Below are 22,132 nucleotides of genomic sequence, written 5' to 3' on the forward strand. Positions count from 1 at the left end.
TGAGGGATTTGGAGAATGGGAAGATCCGTGTAGAACAGGTCCAGTGCCCATAAAGTCAACCCAGTAGTAGTAAAGACAATCACGGAACAGGACGCCATCACTTTTCACTTTTGTATTGTAGACCACCGTCACTGAGAGGCAACCTGGGATGCTGGGTGGGGAATGGAGTTTCTGGGTGACCAACTTCAGTTAGCACCTTAGTCCTGTCACTTCATAGTGGTGTGAATATAGGAGAAATGTCTTAACCTCTGTCATCCTTAGTGTCTTTCTTTATAAATTAGAGGGGACAGTGGTGGTGTCATGGGTGAAATGACATCTGTAAAATGCCTGTGCAGATCTCCCATATTATCCTGGCCCAGTACTTGCTTGATAAATATTTGATACCTTTTCCCTTAAAGGAGAAAAATTAAAACTTTTCACTGGTTAGTCCATTCTAGTGTCATTCAAGTTAAAACTATGTAACTTAATATCCTTTCTCTAGTTTAAGTCCATTTCTTTTTATGTGATCAGTGAGAACAGCTTGGTTGTTGATCACCTGATTCTTGGCAAATTTACCAACAATCCAGTGGATTAATATATGATTAATGATCAGAGGTATACTGGTGATGCCACTAATTGTGAGAATGCCTTTGTTTCCACCACCAGTTAGAAGATGAGGTTTGGGGGGTTTGTTTTTTTTTTCTCTTTAATGAACACAAGTTGGTATATCAAATACACTAAGTATTGATAATCTTTCCTTTTAGAATTTAGTAAGAATGTGAAGAAATTGCAAAGAAACCTGAAAACAACAAGTGATGACATGTGAAGAAATAGAGTATGTATCAAAGGTTTAAAAGAATTGGATAATGTTCTTTTCCCTGACTGGTTTCTTGAATATTAATTATGTTTGGATTATTTTATATTTTAATCTAGCCATGCTTATTTTAAGAGCTACCTAATTAGCACCGTTTTCTGTAGACATTTTTTGCTTTCCCTACAGCTTGCTTTAAGAGTCTGTCACAGTATTATAGAGGAAAAGAGTGATATATTACTAATGGAACAAGCAAATGTACCCCTCAGTACATATATCTTAGCTGCCACATAGTGCAGGGTTTGTCGGCACCAAAATTGGGAGAGGTTTCTCACAAGGAGAAAGATGAATAGTTGTTTCCCAGATAACCTCCCAGCACTATGGCCTCTGACTTACAAACCACACAAATCTCCCGTAGATATCAAACCAAGAGTGCTTATCTGTTAGCTTTCATCTCCCGGATTTGGAAACATTCTGGGGAAAAGTTTGGGGCAGGTTTGTTAGTAACAGTACTAACCCTAAAAACCTCAGCACTCTTTATTTTTGAATATTTTCAGAGACCTTTGTAACTTCCAGTGCCCCTCAGTCAAGCCACACGCGTGGATTTCACTGTAGCTTAAAGTATCAGGTTACTTTATGCATGCTTCTGTCCCAGTTTTTGCAGAATTAATATAAAAAGAAAACGCTTTCTGTTCTTAATTCTGTATTTCCATATACATTGGAGTTGAAAGGAATTCGGGATAACTTTAGGGTTAAGATTCAGCTTTGGATGGCACAAAGGGGAAGTTCTATAAGTAAGAGAAAAATAAGATTGTCTGATACTTTGTTATAACTGCCACAAGTATCCGATTCCTGTTTGATCTCAGTATTCTGTATCATTAAATCTTAATTTTAGTGGCCATCAGAACCACCTGGAAAGAAGGCTTGTTAAAATGCAGATTGCTGGACTCCACCCCAGAGTTTCTTTAGATCTAGGGTGGGCTTGGGCATCTGCATTTTCAAGGTTGTTAGGTGATGCTGACGTTGTTATTCTATATAAAAAATGTCTATTATATCTTCTGGTCTTACTCTAAGACTGACAATTCCAGTACTTTTAATCTTTTGTCATTTTCAGTAACTTTGCTTTCAGGTTTCTTTTTATGTTCTTCACATTGCAAATTATAAAAAAAACATTATCAATGGTTACATACTTTATTATCTCTGTGTATTTGAAATACCTTCATAATCAAATTGTTTCACTTGTGGAGCAGTCCATCCTGATAATTCACAATCCATCATTATGTTTTATCCCTTTATTTGACTGAGATTTTGTTGTTGTTGTTCTGTTAGTTTTGACCAGAACTTCACTTTATTTTGATCAGTTTAAATAATTATTTCCTTGCTGATGTGATGTCATTTGTTATGTCAAATAATATAAATTAAATTTCTTTGAATATTTACTAATGAATTTATGCCATATTATGCTATAGGGACATCATGAATCATGGCATTAATTCCCTCTGAATATCATTTTTTCTAAGTTAATGAGGTACCATTAATAACTAGGACCTTTCAGCAAGGTGGACTCTCTGGGCTTATATAATTTTCTCTGTATTCCTATTTTGTTAATATATATTCCATATTCCATGGTGTCAAAAGGCATTGCTTGTTTTATTTACTTCATAGAAGAAATTATTTGATTGACAGGATTATTCAGATCCTTTTACAGCAAAAACCTAACAAGATACAAGACTATAGCAAATATTTAAATTTTAAAATCTATAACTTTATTTCTATCTCTTATGATTTATGTTGTGTTCACAGTCTACATAATTCAGCATGAATTTGTTGGGTGCCTATTAAGTACTAAATTAGAAACAATTTAGGAAGCCTAAAATATAGCTGGGAAAATAGTAAGAAAATTATACAAGTGATGGCAATATAATGTTTAATATAAATGTCAATAATAAGATAGCATATACCGTGAGGATTTAGAAAAGAAATATCTTTAGTTGAGAAAAATTAGGAAAGGCTTTTCGAAGGGTGGATGAAATGAGCTTGTGAAATACAGATAACATTTCCACTTTTGGGAAAAGGGATGCTGTAAAGTAATTCACAGAGCCAGAATAATGTAATCAGCTCAGGAGGAAATTCGTAAAGAAATACTGTGTTTGAAGAGATTTCAGGGAGGTAAAATTTCCAAAAAGTTTGGGCCCAACTTGTCAGTCAGAGTGTCTGCCCCTGGTTCTGTCCCTGTCTCGCGCACTCTCTCATGTTCTTGTTGTTGTTTTTAAGGGTTAAGGTAGGAAATGGCCATAGCATATATGCAGACAACAGTGCAGAAAGAAAAGAGATCTTGGAGAGCATAAAACATTTTTATATAAGGAAAATAATGATGTAATCATTATTAAACATTTAAATAATATCTTTTAGTAAAGGAGCACTTGTGTTTCACATCCACTATGTACTTCATAAAAGAACCCTCTAAGGCAATTTTTTAATAGACATTTAAAGGTGAGGGAACTAGTACTCAGAAGTTAAGAAAATTGCCCAATGTCACAGTAAGAGCCTAAGTTAGAACCTAATCAAAGCATTTCTATGATTAGGATGTGTAGCAAATTGCTATGTTAAAAATATGAAAGTTGATGTGTATGTGGGTACGTGAGGGTAAAAATCTAGGGAGGAAAAATAAAGCCTTTTATTCTGGTTTTGTTGCGTGCATATTTTAAAAGTTGATTAATAGAAATTTCTTCGCAAGAATTAATTTTGCCCCAATTCCTTGTTTCTCTTTTCCTACTGCGGAAAGAAGCTCTTGAGGTAATTTTTTTTATCTCTTGTGTTTCTAGAAGGATCACTTTATCTTAGGTTTTTTTTGTTGTTGTTTTTTGTTTTCATTTTCCCAAGGTCATCCCAATTACAATTGAATAGCCAGGAGCATTAAGGAAAGTTTATGAGCTGTTGTCCAAAGATATCAAAAGTGGAAACAAAGTAACTTAATATTAAAATATTTGGATAACTTTTTAGATTCCAATTTTAAGAATTATGTTTGTTTATTTCGTTTTGAAGATAACCACCCGCATATCTATAATGCATAATTTGGTAGTATTACTTTCTAAAAGTTATACAAACTGTATATGTAATTCATTGTCTTTCAATTTTCAGAGGCTCATTTTCCTAAACTTTATGAAAGTTACAAGGGAGGAGCCCCCCCAAAATGGAATTTATTTATAAAAATTGTGTATATATTCTTACATGTTTAAACTTCAAACCTGCAAAAGTACACTCCATTTGATGTAATACACCTCTCGAGAAAATGCCTTTTAGTGCTCCTGCCATTTTTTCTTTCATCTCTACCACATCAACAAAACTCACTCCCTTTGAGGACTTTTTTCATCTGGGGAAACAAAAAAGAATCCCTGGGGCAAGATCAGGTGAATAGGGAGGGTGGGGCATGGGGGTTATGCCATTTTTGGGTCAAAACTGCTAGGCGTGGGCAGGTGCAATGGTAAATCACCCATTGTAAAATTGGCAGACACAATGAGAATTCCAAAACAATTTACCGAAGCTGAACTCAGCCTCCCAGAATTACCAGTTGATACACTGATACAGATGGGTTTCTAGAACACTCTCCTAGTGGGGGAAGCCTGTCCTACAATGGACCCACTCTCCAGAAGATAATTCCAGTTATTTTTGGGTCCCCCTCGCATATGTCTGGTAGACTTCTAAATAGAATAATTTTTTAATTATTTTATGTGTTTGGATTTTGAAAACTTGAACAGCTAAATGAAATAATTTTTGAGATCTGATGAAAGCAAGTTTTGAAACATCCTCAAGTGGTTTTAAAAGAATTGCAGAATTGTAGGTTCAACTTTAAAAATGATCTGTTACTGAACACAGTTTTTGAGACTGTTGAAATAATTATTTGAAAATAACTAAATAATTATTGTAACTTTAATGTATCCTAATATATGTGGCATTTTGTTTTATAAAATGAGAGATGCGATGGTTTTGTTTTTAAAGGGAGTCATCATCTGATGCAGCAGCCGTTGTTTCATTAGAAACTTTTATTATGCAGTTACAAGTTAATGTTCTACTCATAATTTCTCACATAGAAGAGTTTATTTCTGGTGTTACACTGAATAATGAGTCTGTTATTTTATAGTTGGCCTTGGCAGAATTGTGTGAGGATGAAGTGAAATGCAAGTCTTCCAAATCTGATAGACCTAAAGCTTCAGTCTTTAAAAGCCCACGAACACCACCTCAACGGTGAGTTTTTTCTGGATCGAGCAAAAAAGAGAAAAAACTTATGGACATGGATAGTGTGGTGATCTCGGGGGTGGTAGGGTATATAAGGGGATTAAATGGTAATGGAAAAAAATACAATAAAAATTAAAAGGAAAATAATTGTATCCCTTTTTAGTTTTCTATTCCCAAATTACTTTAAATGGCCTTGGACATTTTTTTAAATCTGTAATTTGTGAAAATAATTATTATTTAGGTACTATTTCTAAAACTGTAATATTCAGAAAGCTGGAAGAAACTTATGGAAACATAATCTTAAATGCATACAACATAGAATTATGTGATTCTGTGTGGAGACGTAGGACTCATTGAGGATCTAATGAAAGCTACAGCTCCTCTCCTCTCAAAACATTTATGGACAATTTTGTCAATTGTTTTTAAGGGTTTCAGTGTTTCTTAAAGACTATCCAGCCCTGGCTGGGTAGCTCAGTTGGTTAGAGCATCATCCCTAGACACCAAGGTCGCAGGTTTGATCCCCAGTCAGGGCATGTACGTGAATCAACCAATGAATGCATAAATAAGTGGAAAAACAAATCAATGTTTCTTTCTTTCTACCTACCTCTTCCCCTCTTCTCGCTCCTTAAAATCAGTAAATAAAAAAAAAATTTTTTAAGCCCATCCATTGAGTCCCTTATGTGTTTATTGTTCTCCATTTAAAAATCTATAACTTCAGGAATCTGTCTTTGCTTCTCTTGGATGAATATCTATCTATAAGTGAACTTCTACATAGTATTTACTATTGCTAAAATCCCTGAACTATAAAAAGAACCAACTGTGAAGATTTAAGAGATGAAAGCCAGGTATATTTTATTGCCACAAGTTTTCTTCTTTCTAGAAATCTTTATTATCATTTTTTTAGTACTGCAAATATCATTACTGGGGAGACACTTGAATTTTCTCATTATATCTCAGTGGCAGAAAGTCTGTCATTTTCCCAGTAGCTAAAATATTCACTGAAACTGTTTCATCTTTACCTTTTGTTTGTTTGTTTGTTGTTGTTGCTACTCCACATCATTCTTTCTGTGGGGGAGCTAAAAATGACATCTCTTTCTGGACCTGAATGAGAAGAAAGGATAATATTTAAAATTTTCCCCCAACTTTTTATTTTACAAATTTTCAAACCCATAAGATAATTAAAACATTGTACCATGAGCATATGCTCTGTGTGCTTCATCGGTGGTTAACATGTCTCGGTACTACACTCACACAAGCACTATCTTACTCAGCTGTTTGAGAGTAAATTGCAGCCGGTGTTACACTCGCCCCTACACACCTCAGTGTGCATCCTCTTCTGAGAAGCACACACTCCTTCATAACCTTGATCACATATTATACCTTAGGCAGTGAACAGTAATTTCATTAAGTCATTAAACAACCCGCAGTTAGACATCTCTTAGAGCCAAGAGCTGTGCATTCCATTTGATTATGCTTGTTTTGAATCTGAATGAGTCATCCTCCCCACCATTTTGTTTTCTTTCTTTTTTTTAGATTTTACTTATCTATTTTTAGAGAGGGAAGGGAGGGAGAAAGAGAGAGAAACATCAATGTGCATCAATGTGCAGTTGCTGGGGGCTGCTGCCTGCAACCCAAGCACATGCCCTGACTGGGAATCGAACCTGCGATGCTTTGGTTCGCAGCCCATGCTCAATCTACTGAGCCACGCCAGCCAGGGCTTGTTGTTTTCTTTAAGCTTATCTGTATAATCTAAAACTTATGGGGTTGGCCAGAAAGTTCATATAGTCTTTTCTGTACAATGGCTCTAGTAACAGTTAGTTGTCTTTAACTGCATTCAAAACAATTGTGTTAGATTGTATTGTGACAGCATTTTTTAAAAAATACTAAAATTGGTGAATTTTTGTGTGGCTATTTTAATATTGAATATGGAAGAAAATATGCAACATTTTCAGCATACAATGCTTTATTATTTTAAGAAAGGTAAAAACACAACTGAAATAAAAAAAAAAGATTTGTGCAGGATATGTAGTAGGGTTTGTGACTGATCAAATGTGTCAAAAGTGGTTTGCGAAGATTCTTGGTACTACTGACATTTTGGCCAAATAGTTCGTTGCTGTGAGGCTGTCTTACGCACTAGAGGATGTTTAGCAGCACCCCTGGCCTCTACCCATTGGAAGCCAATAGCAGGAGATAGCAGACATACTCAAAATGTCCAAATCAATAAAATTGTTGGTAAAAATGAAAGATGTGTCTTTTATTTTATGGAAAAAACTATATGGACCTTTTGGACAACCCAATACATTGACTTTTTTGAAGAGTCTAGGCCAGATGTATTATATAATGTCCCACATTCAAAGTTACTGTTTTCTCATGATTAGATTCTTGTTTAACATGTTTGTCCAGAATACTAGTAAGTCATATTGTCTGGTATTTATTATATCACATAAAAAGCCAGATAATTTCAGGTTTTCCCACTATTGCTGATATGTTCACTTGGTTAAGGTGCTGACCACCACATCACTCCATTGTAAGGTACAGCTTTTCCTTTGTAATATGTAGGTTGGTATCCTGGCACTATTTGAATATCCTACCTTTCATTTAATTCTTATTTGACATGTATGTGTCTATATACATACAAGATGTATACATATATTTGTATAATATCTATATTATATATTTTAACTGCTTCCTTAGTTTATACATTCTCCAAAGTTTTTAAAATACTTAAAATATTTATGTACAAAAGTTTTATTCTTTAACTCTTTGCCCATTGTTTTCTCAATGTGGGTATATTTTGAGTGACTTAATTCATTCACTATATAATAAATCAAAATATTTGACTTATAAGATTAGTATATAAATATTTTCTTTACCGTTCATGTATAATCATTAAGACATTTTAATGAATGTTCTTTTCTCTTGTGTGCTACACACGTTTGGATAGGCTATCTGAAAGAATGTTGTTATTAGTCATAGTAATTTGATAATGCAGTTTTTAAGGACAGCATGCCTCAGATTTGATCTCTAGGACTATTTACATATCCAAAAGGAAGAGCTGTCTTAAATATTGGTTGAGGCTTAAGCTATGTTTAATCTGCTTAAAATACAATGTGAAACACATTATTAGCAATATTTTCTTTTTGCTAAGTGTTATATTTTTAATACTAAGTATACAGTTCTCTTGAGTTCATATTCAATATTGACATTTCCTCAGTTTAATTATATGCCTACCACTTCGTTTAGTACAGAAAATAGTGCTCATTTCCATATTCTACATTTTTAGACAGTATTAGACATCAAGACGTGTATCTGTTTATTGTCATTTAAGCTAATATATTTTTACTGTCTGAACAGTAATTACTCTGGACATAATGTGGTCTGTGTTTACAAGAGGAAGAACAGAATTTACAGAAACACTTTCAGAATATATCCTGACACCTGTTGTAACACATTTATCCACAAAGAGTATATATCACAAGTAGAACTTTAAAAATAATTTAAATATCTTTCTTAAAAAATATGAGAACTTAAAAAAATGTCCTCTACAAGTAATTAGATTAGAGTATTGGTATGAGAATTAAATTAGATAAAGGGTTTAAGTTGTTTAGCACAGTGTTGGTACTTAGTTGGGTCTTAAAAATTATTAGGATATTGATTAGCACAGAAGACAAGAGACAAAATTCCAGCAACACATAGACACAAAGGAAAAAATTAATAACAGTGACAGGAAGGGCCTTGAAAAGGACCCAGCAGGACTTTAATAGATGAGTGGCAAATAAGGTGGGAGAGGGGGCGTGCTTCCACCACACGCCTCGTGGACGTGTGATATGCGCTGACGTGCAGCCCATGCTGAGATTGGTCCAGGCTGGATTCATGTTTTGCTGTTACCGTCAGTTATAATTTTTTTCTTTGTTTTGCCAGTGAAAAAGTGTTTTAAATTCCATAGCTTCCATAAGCTTCGGTTTCCCTATTCATAAAATGGGGAGAATATCATTATTGAGGAGTAAAAGAGCACAAATTACCTTGACCAATGTTAGCTATTATTATATACTTTTAAAGAAATACAATATAAAATTAATAGTAATGGGAGAACAGGATAAAGAGACAAATCACGAGGAAAGCAACTGTGGTAATCTAAGGAATGTAAAATTTTGGATTTGGGTGGAGTCAGTAGAATGGAGGAGAAAGGCTGAAATCCATATAGGATACCTTCAAAAAAAACATTGTTGAAACTGGATGACATGGGATATAGGGAATAAGTGAATGGTAAAGGCAAAAGTCTTTAAAGATTTCTGAGTCTTTTTTTCCTATATTCTGAGAGTATTCTGAGATACAGGAAAAATGTGATTATTAATGGGAAGATTTATGTGTGGCCATTTTAATACTGAAGATGGAAGAAAATATGCAACATAAGTTTAGTTTGGGAGAAATGAACTTGATTCAAGTAGGGAGCTTTTAAATTTATCACTGTACCGTAAGTAAGAGGGTACTGAAAACATGTGAGAGTCATCTTTATAGAAGATGTTGTTATTTATGGGAGTGGACAAATATTTTGATGATCAGATGAGTTTAAACAGAACAAGGGTCAAGGATACAGTCGTACTTAATTTCGAAAGAGGAAAGATGGATGGATTGTGGATCTAAATATTAAAAGGAAAACAAAACTTAATGTCTTCATGACTTTGAGGTAGGCAAAGATTTCTTAAACAAGTAGTAAAAAGCATTAACCATAAAGGAGCTAGTAAGTCTTTTTCCAACATCTGATTCTCCAGTAAAATCTTTCTCCAAGACGGTGATAAAAAGGAGCTACATACAGTACTTGTACTTCCCAGATGAGAGAGGTGTGGTAGGGAGCAAAGGACCTGCAACAGGAGATAGCTATATCCGGAAGCCTTGCTTTTCCTTTCTTTTCTTTTTTCTTTCCTCTTCTCTTTCTTTTTTCTCCTTCCCCTTCCTTCCCTTATCATTTTCTTTCCCTTTCTCTTCCTTCCCCTTAGCTACCTAAAATCGTCTGCTGTCCAGCTCCTAATACTAACACTTATCTTAAGAGCCAGCTATGTATGGTGCCAGGTGGGTACTTGAAATATGGAAGATCACTTTGTACAGTACATGGACTGTCTAACCACTGTGCTGTACACCTGAAACTAATACAAAATAATATTGAATATAAATAGTAATTTAAAAATAAAATTTAAAAATAAAGAGAAGAGAAAAAAGAGCCAGCTATGGTAGCATATGGACTCTCTGAGTATAGGCTTGGCAGGAAGGCTTCCATTGGTTCTTGGTAACCAGGGGCCCCAGTGTATTCCCCAGAGCTCTCGGAGGACAGGCAACCCCACCTCCACTCCCAGCCCCACCCTCAGCTGGTGTGAGCCAGCCTTACGTTAGCTTCTGTAGTGGATTGTGCTTGCTGGTGTCTATTTGTTCTCCAGGTGGACTTTTTTCTTATAGTGAACTGAGAGCTGGTTTGCCCTTCCCTCTTTCTGTTCAGTTTTGCACATACTAATTTTGGGGAAAGTATTGAAGGCGACCTCTATTCTTAGTCTCCAGTGCTGATTTAATTTGCCCCCCTCCTTTCATTTTGTGAGTTGGTTCAGTGCAAATTTGAAACTGGTTTGGAGGGATTGGGTAGGTGGTGAAAACATGAGGTCTGATTGTCATCTTACACTAGAAGTGTCTCATTGGTTGCATTAATATTTCATTAGTTTATTTTCTGTTATCCTTGATTGAAAAAATCTTAAAAGATAAAATAGGACAATAATGTAAAGGAAATTCTTATGTTCTGAAGTTGGAGTGAGAGTAGAAATCAGTTTCAACATACTAGTTTATACACCGAAAAAACTTGTTTGTGGTCTAAATTATTTACCTTTAACATAGGGGGTTATAATTTTTCAATCCAAAAAATTAAGTACACCCTCTATGTGTAGCCCCGTGGTCTCGATTTAAGTGTTCACACTGTCTGAGTCTAGAGGTCCCTTCACTAACTAAGTCTGTACTGAGTGTGGATTCCTCAGGGAAAAGGTTTAGCTTCTGATGGTCAGCACTTCTTCCCTGCACACCAAACATGCGTTTGATAACCATTGCCCAGCATGAAGGAGGAAGAACAAGCAGGTTCTCACACCACATGCTGAGCTTGCTACAGGAATCTCCACAAACTCCATGAGAAACTATATGAACTGTTCACTATTTAATTCTTTAATCCTACATTTTAAAATTAAGTATTTCTACAGACGGCATATACATTTTTCCTTTTAAATAAAAATTTTGTTCTAAGACTGTGTAGCTTTTTACTTTAAAATAGTTTGTGTCTGTATTCTAAGTTTTTATTCATGAACTGTGATATTTAAAGGTTCTATTCAAGTGAGCATGAATACAGTGGGTTACATATAGCTCGACCTTCAACTGGGAAAATTGTGAATGAACTTTTCAAAGAGGCAAGGGAACATGGGGCTGTCCCTCTGAATGAAGCCACAAGAGCTTCAGGTGATGACAAATCTAAGGTAATGCTCAATTTTAAAACTAAGTATGCTATTTATATTTTTGATGTCCTGTATAGTTTTTTGTATTATGGAACATTCTTTTTTTCTAACTATATAGTTCTCTCTTAAATATTTGATTCCTTTTCATATGATTATAATCTTTCTATTCATGATTGAAAGTTGAGGCAGTTTCTTACATTTTTATGTAAATCTCTACTTGTGTTTTTATTTTGAAATAATTACAGATTCACGGGAATTTACAAAATGTACACAAAAGGTCCTGTGTGCCTTTTACACATTTCCCCCTTTACCCTAATGGCTAATGTTATTTGCATTTTCCTAATAGTTGTATGTTGAATATCGCTTCATGTGCTTATTTGCCACTATCTTTATTATCCTCGTTAGTAAAGTGTCTCTTCATGACTGTGGCCCATTTTCAAATTGGATTGTTTTGTTACAAACAAAATGAGTTATTTATTTTAATAGATGTGGATTCTTTATAAGATATATTTTTTGTATATATTTCCTCCTAGACTGTAGCTTGTCTTTTCATTCTCTTACTAGGATTTTTCATAGAGCAAAAGTTTTGGTAAAGTCCAATTTATCTTTTTTTTAATAGGTTATGCTTTTAGTGTCTTGTCTAAGAACTCCTAACCTAACATTAGGCCAGAAAATTTTCTCTGTGTTATCTGGAGAAATTCCATAGCTTTACATTTTCCATTTAAACGTGTGACCTATTTTGAGTTAATTTTACATAAAGTTTAAGTCAAGGTTTATATTTTGACATAGTGAAGGACCAGTTGCTCTACCATTATTGAAAAGACTCTTTTTCCTTCATTGGATTATTTTTGTACCTTCTTCAATTTCTGCAAAACTATAGACACAGTATTGGTATATTAAAGAAAACTCGTAGTGTATTTCTATGTGTTTATTATCATGTCTTCATAGTTAACATTTCTCTGCCTGATTTTCCCTGTCAAATCGTTTGGGGGTATTTTCTAAACTACCGCATCGTCTTAGATACTACAGATCAGTAGCTTCCCCTGTGCTTGGATGGACGTGTATCGTTGGCAGACATCACTGTTGAGAGACACTATTTTAAATGAAAAATAAATTTTTAGTTTTTGTTATTTACCAATAGCTTGAATTTTTTTTTAGTGAAATCTAAGGTATTTTGGTTCTTGAAAGTTCTCTAATTCTGTAAGAAAAATGTGGAATTGGTATAATTTAGTGTATAGAAAAGAAACCAATCTGATAATTAAAAGCTCATTTATGATATAAATGGTGGTTAAAAGGAATGGAGATTTTAACCTCATAAGCTATCCTTTTTGAAAAACGGAAGACCTTGTGGTCAGTGTAGCAAAATAAAAAGCACAGTCATAGTTGACTTGTTGAAGTTGAATAAAAAGCAACATATAAAATAAGTATAGAGCTTTTCTTCAGGGTAATTTATACCCGCTTATAAAATTTTTTCTTTATGATTCTCTTTGTGAAATATGATTTAAACATTATAGTTTTTATTATAGGACTTGTCATAAAATACTAGTGATGGCTTTTAAAAATCTGTTTATACTTCAAATTTTATATTTTAGTGTATATATGTGTTTTTTAGTTTAAGATTGGCTTAATTTATTTCTGCTCCTAAATTACTAATGTTTTTATGGAAAGAAACAATTTCTTATTTGAATACATTCTCTGTAACATAAGACTTTAATTTTATTATAACATTTTCCTAGAAATTACAAACCAGTTTGACTAATTACAGTTTTATCTAGTTTTAAAATATATATTACACATTATTGTAAGATTTTGCTTAATAAGCCTTAGTGAATTTTTGGCTCACTCACTGTGTATTTTAGTCTTTTACAGGTGGAGGGTACAGGTTGGGGAATTCCTTTTGTGAGCAGTCTGAGTACATCTATGAAGAAAGCCAGCTGCAAGATGTAGGTACAGTAATCCAAGTGACTAATACAGATATTGACCTCTAGTTACTACTGTTTGTTTTAAAATAAAAAATTGTTTATATAAATATCTCTTTTTGTTTTCTTAATTTGTGAAACATGGATTAAAATGTTAATGTGTATGTTTTCAGTCTCAGATTTTCTTTTGTATCCCAAATGTGCCATACAAAATTAGACATATAACTATTTGTTGAAAGAATATATGATTCAGTAAAATGAACTTATATATATGATAATAACTATAAATGGCATACTGTCATAATATAGAGTGAGCTAAATTATAAAGATAACAGCACCTTAAGTCATTATTTCTATTACCTTGTGAAATTTTGTAGTTATAACTTCATTTCAAATGTGTAGGTTAGCCTTGGAGGGTCACTAGAAATTCTCTCTTGCCTCTTGGAATGAATATGTAAGCTCTATACCAGAAAATTGGGCACAGAAAGAGAAGGATGGGTGTGGAGTAGCAAATAGATGCTCTTATTGCTTTCCTCTTCTCAATGAACTAGAAATAATTTTACTTCAAGGCCAGGGTCCAGGTATGGGACCTGTGGGATCTTCATTATTTCAGCCAATGTCTGTTTGTTAAGCTAAATACAAATCGGTTTAGCAAACACACATCGTTTCATTTATGTCTTTACTTTTACGGTGGATAAAGAATAGTGCAAATAACTCCATATTTTAAATTAAGTAAGTGATTTAATATTTTGAGAAATATCACATTTGAAAGTTAAAATTGTTTGATGCCAATGGATTTTATAATTACTTTATATTTTTTTTTTGCTTTGCTCAAAAGGTTCAGGTTTTGCTTAAATTGTGGAGCAATGGGTTCAGTTTAGATGATGGAGAATTGAGACCTTACAATGACCCAACAAATGCTCAATTTCTGGAGTCTGTTAAAAGAGGGTAAGCCTTATTGTTTGTGTTCTATTTGTTACTTAGAGTAGAATTTTCTTTTTTTTAAGCAAAATGCTGTTCACTAGGGCACTACTGGTTAAGAGTTATATTATGTGAGTAGTTCCTGGGGAAGGGTCTTTTTAAGTAGATAAAGGATATATTGCTGGCTTTTAACTCTGGGGGGTGGGGAGGCAGTAAGACTTTGGTCCCTTTAAAAGTCTGATGAAGCTATGCTCCCAACTTTAAGAAGCATCTCAATGTGATAAGTCAGTGATTGATTAGCATGTAGCTGCCCATCCACTAAGCCACTGTCCTTACTGTTGACAGGGTGACTCTCATTGCATGTATGCCTGAAATTCAGCAGCTTATATTAGAAATCTTTTAAAGTGGCATTACTCCTCGCAGAAGATTTCAAAAGGTTAGTTTGAAGTTATAATTTATGAAAGTAAACTGGATATACAGTACTCTGACCCATCTAAAGATCATCATAACTCACTAGCTCTTGTTTCTGAAGGATAAGATATTTTGCTGAGATATTGGTAAGGAACTGGGAGATTTAAATAGCAGTGAAGGGACTGGCGTCGGAGGTTCTACTCCACCCAGGAACTAAAGGAGGGGCTTCTCCACCCATCCAAGTAATGAAATAGGTCCAAGGAGAGTGGCTTCAGTGGAATGAAGATGAAACTTACTGGAGTTGAGATAGTGAAGGAACTTCGAAGGAAAGGTATTTTAGAACACAAATTAGCATGAATTGTCAACTTGAATTCTACAAAGATAATATCAGGATACAAAGACAAAACAAAAAATAACACAGGAGATGCTATTAGCGATATGCTGAAGTCATTGAGAAGGGATGCTGTCCTGGGTGCGGGGGAGTATATGGTGAGTGATAAATACAAGGATATAATAGTTTAAGTCAATGCTATGGACATGGAACCCTGCAGAATCGCTGGGAAGACTGGGAGTGACTGAGTAGGCAAAGTGTTCATTTGCTAAGTGAAGAACAATAATACTGTTGAAATTGATGCTTATTTCAAGATGTTGGAAGAAAACATATTGATGGTGAATGTACTATACTGTAGATCAAAACTAATGTATTAAATGAAAATAATCCCTGAACTTTGTAGGCTACTGTTCACACAATCATGGTATACTGATTTTTTTTATAATTTGAACCACATCATGTTCTCAAGTGCAAATTATGATTAAGAACAGTTTTGAAAAAGACTCCTTGAAAACAATGAATGATGTCAGATAATGATTATATACTGTGTAGTCATTATCCCCTTTTTATAACAAATATTTTGTAACACAATCTCTATCATCATCAAAGGAGCACTCAAAAATAATATCTGCCCAGCTGGTATAGCTCAGTGGATTGAGCACAGGCCTATGAACCAAAGGGTTGCTGGTTCAGTTCCCAGCCAGGGCACATTCCTGGGTTGCAGGCCAGGTCCCTGGTAGGGGGCATGCGAGAAGCAACCACACATTGATGTTTCTCTTCCTCCCTTCCTTAAATAAAATCTTTTAAAAAAAATCATCCATCTATATATATCATTTCAAAAAATAATGTAAATCATATCTTTAAAATATTCAGGGAATAAAAGAAAGTAATTTACCATAAAAATATAAATATTTCAATTTCTAAATGCCTGGATATGACCACACCAGAAGATACAACAAAGGAGTCAGATAGTTTGCACCTATGTACAGTCTAGCACTTCTCATAGAACTGTGAAAGACCTAAAAACAGAATAATAAGGTATGTGAAGTTGGCAAGTTCATTACTATAAGTGGCATCGCAGTCATGGACTTGGTCCAGTTCTAAATAAAACAAGTTGTAATCTTCCGTCAGTTTATATGGAAGATAGAAATTTCAAAGCATACTAATACAGTACCCCCAAAAACCCAGTTTTTGAGTTTTTGCTTATAGGTAAGACAGAGCCTAAGCCTTAGGTTTTAGGCTCACACATAGTGTTGGCATCATATGACTCTCTGACAGAGCATTCAGCAGGTCAGTGGAACCTGAGACAAGTCTTCATTGTGCAAGACGACTCCCCCATGCCAGAACATCTTTTGTCCCCGCCCTGACTGAACAGCAGCTCTCAGGAGTCATACAATAATAAAAAATATCCCTATCATTTTGCAAACTTCCTTCAGAGAGTTTAGAAAGAAATATCTGCATTAACTGTATGTCCTCACAGGAGTTTTCTAGTGTTAATTTAGGTAAGAACTGCTGTCTCACAATTTGTCAGAACCACTCCAAGATGACTATGACAACAAAAAAACCCCCTTGTCAAGAATCACTAAGGAAAAATGTGATGCAACTTTAAGAAGGAAATATCTATGAAATATTTGTAGGTAAATATCTAACCAGTCATCACAGAGATTTTTGTGTTATAAAAAAGTGTGGTTTTCCCGTGTAGCTCACAATTTGATTCATTTTTTTCAAAAGTTAACTAAAACCCTTTTTCTCCTTTTTAAGAGAAATTCCTCCAGAGCTTCAGCGACTGGTTCATGGTGGCCAAGTGAACTTGGACATGGAGGACCATCAGGATCAAGAATACATCAAACCCAGATGGAGGTTCAAGGCTTTTAGTGGAGAAGGACAAAAACTTGGAAGGTAGAATTCTAAAATGAGAAAAAGACTTGTCTTTGTTCAACATGAATTTCTTTTGAGGATTAAAAGAAAAATCAAAATAACCTAGAAAGTAAACACTAAGACTTTGCTGATAGAATCAGATATGCAGATTTGGTGATTAGTTGCTAATAGTTAGATAGCAATTATCATAGGCCTGGCCCTCTAAGCACTTTACATACATTAACTAAGTCTTCACAACAGCTCTTCACGTGCCGATCCTACTATTTCATTTGCAGATGCAGTATTTTGCCCACATTGATTGAACTGTGAAGTGATTAGTATGTGGGATTCAAACCAGGCACTCTGGCCCCAGAGTCTGCTTTTACCGTTATGCCACCCTGCCTCTTTCTGATTACCTGGGTTCAAAGAGGGATATTGTAAGGGTTGTTGATTAGATAAAACAATAGATATCTTAGATGATAGCTTTAAGCATGCCTGTCTGCCATTAAGCTCTTATACCTAGAGCAATGTATTTAAGTTGGTTGTTTTCAATATATTTTAAGTGGCCAAACTCTTACTCAAGTTGTGGGAGCCCAAGATATAAAACACATATAAAACCCGAGCTCCTCTGGTTGCAGGAGAAGAAGGAATTATCTCTTGAGACATTTCCAAAGAACCCCTAGGGCTTTGATGATAATCACAGCTTAAAAATCAGTGTGCATAGTATAATGTACAAGTGGAATCCTTTATGATACCTGGCCTAAAAGACTCTGCATAAACCTTGTAAAATAAGTTGGTAAAAGTTGCCCTCTATTTATCCATATATCACTACAGGTGACCCTGGAATTGTGGCATTGGCCACGTGTCCAGTGTACCCTTTTGTACATGTTTCATTTCTCTTAATCTGAGTCCTTCCCTTCCAAGTTCTTTTCAGTTGCCTTATGCATCCTGGTTCTCTATTCCCCACACAATATTGGTTCCTAATTCCTGTCTTTCATATCTCAGGTCCCCATTTCTGTATCCTTTTCTGCTTTTAGAGGCTGATTTCTGAGACATTTAGGAAATTCAGGAACATGTATTGACCTAGCTTTTTTTAGCACCCAAGTACTTCAGTACCTGGTCCCAGGTCTTCCTCATCTATCTTTACTACCAACACAGGTCAGACTTCTCCTGAATTGTTTTCTTTCTTCTCTCCTTTTGTTTTTATAACTCTGACCCACAGATACATTTTTAAAGTACTTTCTAGCACTTCTCATTTTTACTTAATATTTATTGAGATTATTATTTTAATTAGAATATAGGTAAATGCCCAGTCATCTGTTTGCTTTGTACATATTCTTTTTCTATTACATAAATTTATGACCAAGAATTAAAGTTAGAATGCATGTCTTTTGTTAGTAGAAGTATAATAAACCTAGATTTGAAGAAGTTAGCTGAAGGAAAGTTAGCTGATTATAACCAGTAATTTTTACTAATGAAAATTAGGATGTTACATGGTTATAGTATCTTACAAAGGCCAGCCTTTTTCTTATTATGTAGATAGCTAGAAAAAAATGACCAAAAAAGGAGAAAATGATGGGGGAAAATGACAAAGATTAGAGATGGTAATGCTACAATAACCATTAACCATACCAGTCAGGATTTTTGATTGCAGAAAACAAAATCTAGTTGCTTTATTAAATAGTGAAGTGTTTCTTACAGAGCCTTGGAGAGTTTGTAGAATTTCTGAAAGAAATAGCAAACCAAGCATTCGTTAGTTAGAAATAAGCCAACAGGGAACTTTGTACAGAAAACACCTCCCCATCAGTTTGCTCAGTGCTCATGAATCTAGGGACCAGACACTAAAATATTCCATCATGGTTGCTCTAGAAGAATGAAATGCCTGCAGCACCTTGGTAACAAGAAGTGTCGCATAGCCTCCACTTCCAGTGCTTACTTTCACCATTGGTTTGCTCAGTAAAGGTGGAATTGTATAACACCCTAGCTGCAGAGGAATCTGAGAAATGTAGCCGTTAGAGTTTTCAGCTTTTCATGTATAGGAAATTTAGCGTAGTATTGTGAGCCTGTATGATGCACATGAATCCAAATACTGAATAATTGAATATATGTATATATTACAAGAAAGCAAAGAATTGCATAGAAAGTGTTGAAGACTGTACATTAAGAAATTCAGTGGTACCTCAGTATTTATTGTTAATTCATTCTGGAAGTTGTAACAAGGGCCAAAACCGACGAGTACTGGACAAGTGACAAGTGATAAAGCATTTTCTCTTGTCAGGCGGTGGTGTAACTCATACAAATTCTAGCAAGTGCAACAAGTCCCAAGCAAGTACCAGGTGCCAACACATTTTTTTTGTTGTTGTTGTCAAAATGTGGTGAGTATAGGGCTTGATGAGGGAGTGTGGTGGGGTTCCAGGTGTTGGGGGTGGCCTTCACTCGCAGGCCACCACAGATAAGAATAAGTCTACCAAGATGTGATCTGCGGACTTCCGGCAAGATGGAGGCTTAGGTGGACACACCTTACCTCCACGCACAACCAAGATTAGAACAACAACAATTTAGAGCCAGAATAACACCCAGAACTGACAGAGAATTTATCTGAATGGAAGTCGGACAGCCAAGAAGTTGAAGTAGACCCATTCATACAGACTGGTAGGAGGGGCGGAGCTGGGCAGGCGTCGTTCAGCAGCGGTGCGCGGTGATCGGGGAGAACTCGGCTCAAACTCGGCGCGTAAGCCATCCAGGGTGCGTAAGATCGCAGCAGTGGACCCTGAATACGCAAGCAGCGGCTGGCAGACCCAGTGAAGCAGCGATTGTGGACCAGGGCAGAGCGCGCAACCCAGGATCCCAGAGAAGGGACTGTGATCCCAGGAGAACGGAACTACCGCCATTGCTCCCTCCCGACCCCGCACCCGTCCCCACATACAACATCACAATCTAGCGACTGGGGTGCCCAGCCCAGGTAAACACCTAAGGCTCCACCCCTCACGGTAACAAGAGTGACCAGACAGGGAAAAAAAAGGAGAGACAGAGAGAGGCATGTCTCCAACAGAAGAACAGATCAGTCCCCCAGGACTCATCCTTTTGAGCGACCAAGAAATAGCCAATCTATCAGATGCACAGTTCAAAACACTGGTTATCAGGAAGCTCACAGAATTGGTTGATTTTGGGCACAAATTAGATGAAAAAATGCAGGTTACCATAAAAGAGATGAAGGAAGATACACGGAGAGCCAATAGTGATGGGAAGGAAACTGGGACTCAAAACAATAGAGTGGACCGGAAGGAAGCAAAAAACAACCAAGCAGGAAAACATGAAGAAATAAGAATTCAAAAATCGAGGAGAAGCTTAGGAGCCTCCAGGACATCTTTAAACATTCCAACATCTGAATTATAGGAGTACCAGAAGGAGAAGAGGAAGAGCAACAAGTAGAAAAGTTATTTGTACAAATAATAAAGGAGAACTTCCCCAATCTTGCAAAGGGAATAGACTTCAAAGAAAACCAGGAAGCACAGAGAGCCCCAAAGAAGTTGGACCCAAGAAGAAACACACCAAGGCACATCATAATTACATTACCCAAGGTAAAAACGAAGGAGAGAATCCTAGAAGCAGCAAGAGATAAGGGGACAGTAACCTACAAAGGAGTTCCCATCAGACTGTCAGCTGATTTCTCAAAAGAGACCTTACAGGCAAGAAGGGGCTGGAAAGAAATATTCCAAGTCATGAAAGACAAGGACCTACATCCCAGATTGCTCTATCCAGCAATGCTCTCATTTAGAATGGAAGGGCAGATAAAGTGCTTCTCAGATAAGGTCAAGTTAAAGGAGTTCATCATCACCAAGCCCTTATTTTATGAAATGTTAAAGGGACTTATCTAAGAAAAAGAAGATAAAAAACATGTATAGCAAAAGGACAGCAAACTCACAATTATGAACAACCACACCTAAAGCAAAACCAAAAGAAACTAAGCAAACAACTAGAGCAGGAACAGAACCATAGAAATGGAGATCACATGGAGGGTTAGCAACAGGGGAGTGGGAGGAGGAGAGGGGGGAAAGGTACAGAGAATAAGTAGCATAGAATGTAGGTTGAAAATAGATAGGGGGAGGGTAAAAATAGCATGGGAAATGTAGAAGCTAAAGAACTCATAAGTATGACACATGGACATGAACTAAAAGGGGGGATATGGGTGGGAGAGGGTGTACAGGGTAGAGGAGAGTGAAGGGGGGAAAATGGGACAACTGTAATAGCATAATCAATAAAATATATTAAAAAAAAAAAGACGTGATCTGCTTAGGGGGAAAGGTAACCAATCTCTCAAAGAAGGGCCAGGAGCCTGTTCCTCAATGGGCTTTTATTGGATTTAAATTGCACAGGAATACAGGTAAATCTCATCAATCATTGTCAGTCAGTAATGATCAAATAATAAATAACATTCAAAGAACTATGAGGGCTTATTCTGAGTGAGGGTCAGTTAGCTAAAGGGCCATAAAACTTTGGTGAAACCAACTCATTTCATGCTTGGACCCTTTTCATTTAAATTGAGGGTATTAGTAAATCAGGTTTCACAGGATTTTATGCGTTCTTTCTTAGGCCTGATCCCCCAGGGAACCCGCAGTCTCCAGCACAGGGCTGCATACACCTCCAGCATTGTTTCAGGCTTAAGTCAGGCAGTGGAAGTAATGCAGCCAAGAGGTTAGGAGACTTATTGCAGACAGAGTGTGGATTCAGGCTGAAAGCCAAGGGGTGAGGGTCCATCACCCCCTTTTTCTATAGCCCCCCAAGTCCTTCCCTGAGGGCCCCTTCATGACCATGTCTGTCTTAGGTCATCCCTCCTTTGAGGAGTCTTACCGGTCATTGGCTAACTAGCTCTCTGCCCAGGGCCAAGCAGGGTGAAGTGAAAGGGGGCAGAGGCAACGCCCCTACCAGGAAGATGAGCTTTGTCTGCTTACTGGCTTAGGGTCCCAACTTCCTTTACTCAGCCTTAGTCATGGGGATTACAGTCTCTGAAACCAGGCAGGGCAGTTCCCAATAAATGAGTACCAACGTATAATTGTATGTTGAAATATAAAAGTTCTGACAGTTACAATAGTAACTTTTTAAAGTAGCTCATTTCCCCATAGTTCCAGGCAGCTATTTATTGAAAAGAAAAATAATTAAAAAGAACCGGGAAAAAGAAGCAGGAAAA

At 36.0% G+C, this 22,132-nt stretch overlaps 1 protein-coding gene across 4 annotated transcripts in view; it reads left to right on the top strand.

Moving 5' to 3' along the window:
- The window catches only part of UBXN2B (UBX domain protein 2B), a 34,636-nt gene that overhangs the window by 1,457 nt on the left and 11,047 nt on the right, over positions 1-22,132 (top strand). For 2 of the 4 annotated variants that reach the window (XM_028533690.2, XM_036031133.1), the window contains exons 2-6: positions 4,932-5,035; positions 11,376-11,526; positions 13,365-13,448; positions 14,263-14,372; positions 16,849-16,986. In XM_028533690.2, the coding sequence (XP_028389491.1) occupies positions 4,932-5,035; positions 11,376-11,526; positions 13,365-13,448; positions 14,263-14,372; positions 16,849-16,986 (587 nt within the window). Of the gene's footprint in view, positions 1-743; positions 815-4,931; positions 5,036-11,375; positions 11,527-13,364; positions 13,449-14,262; positions 14,373-14,690; positions 14,782-16,848; positions 16,987-22,132 lie in introns of those variants that run through there. The other 2 variants (XR_004904350.1, XM_036031134.1) reach the window with 2 other exon arrangements.

This window comes from Phyllostomus discolor, chromosome 7 (assembly GCF_004126475.2).
Source record: "Phyllostomus discolor isolate MPI-MPIP mPhyDis1 chromosome 7, mPhyDis1.pri.v3, whole genome shotgun sequence".
In the NCBI taxonomy this organism is placed as follows: Eukaryota; Metazoa; Chordata; class Mammalia; order Chiroptera; family Phyllostomidae; genus Phyllostomus; species Phyllostomus discolor.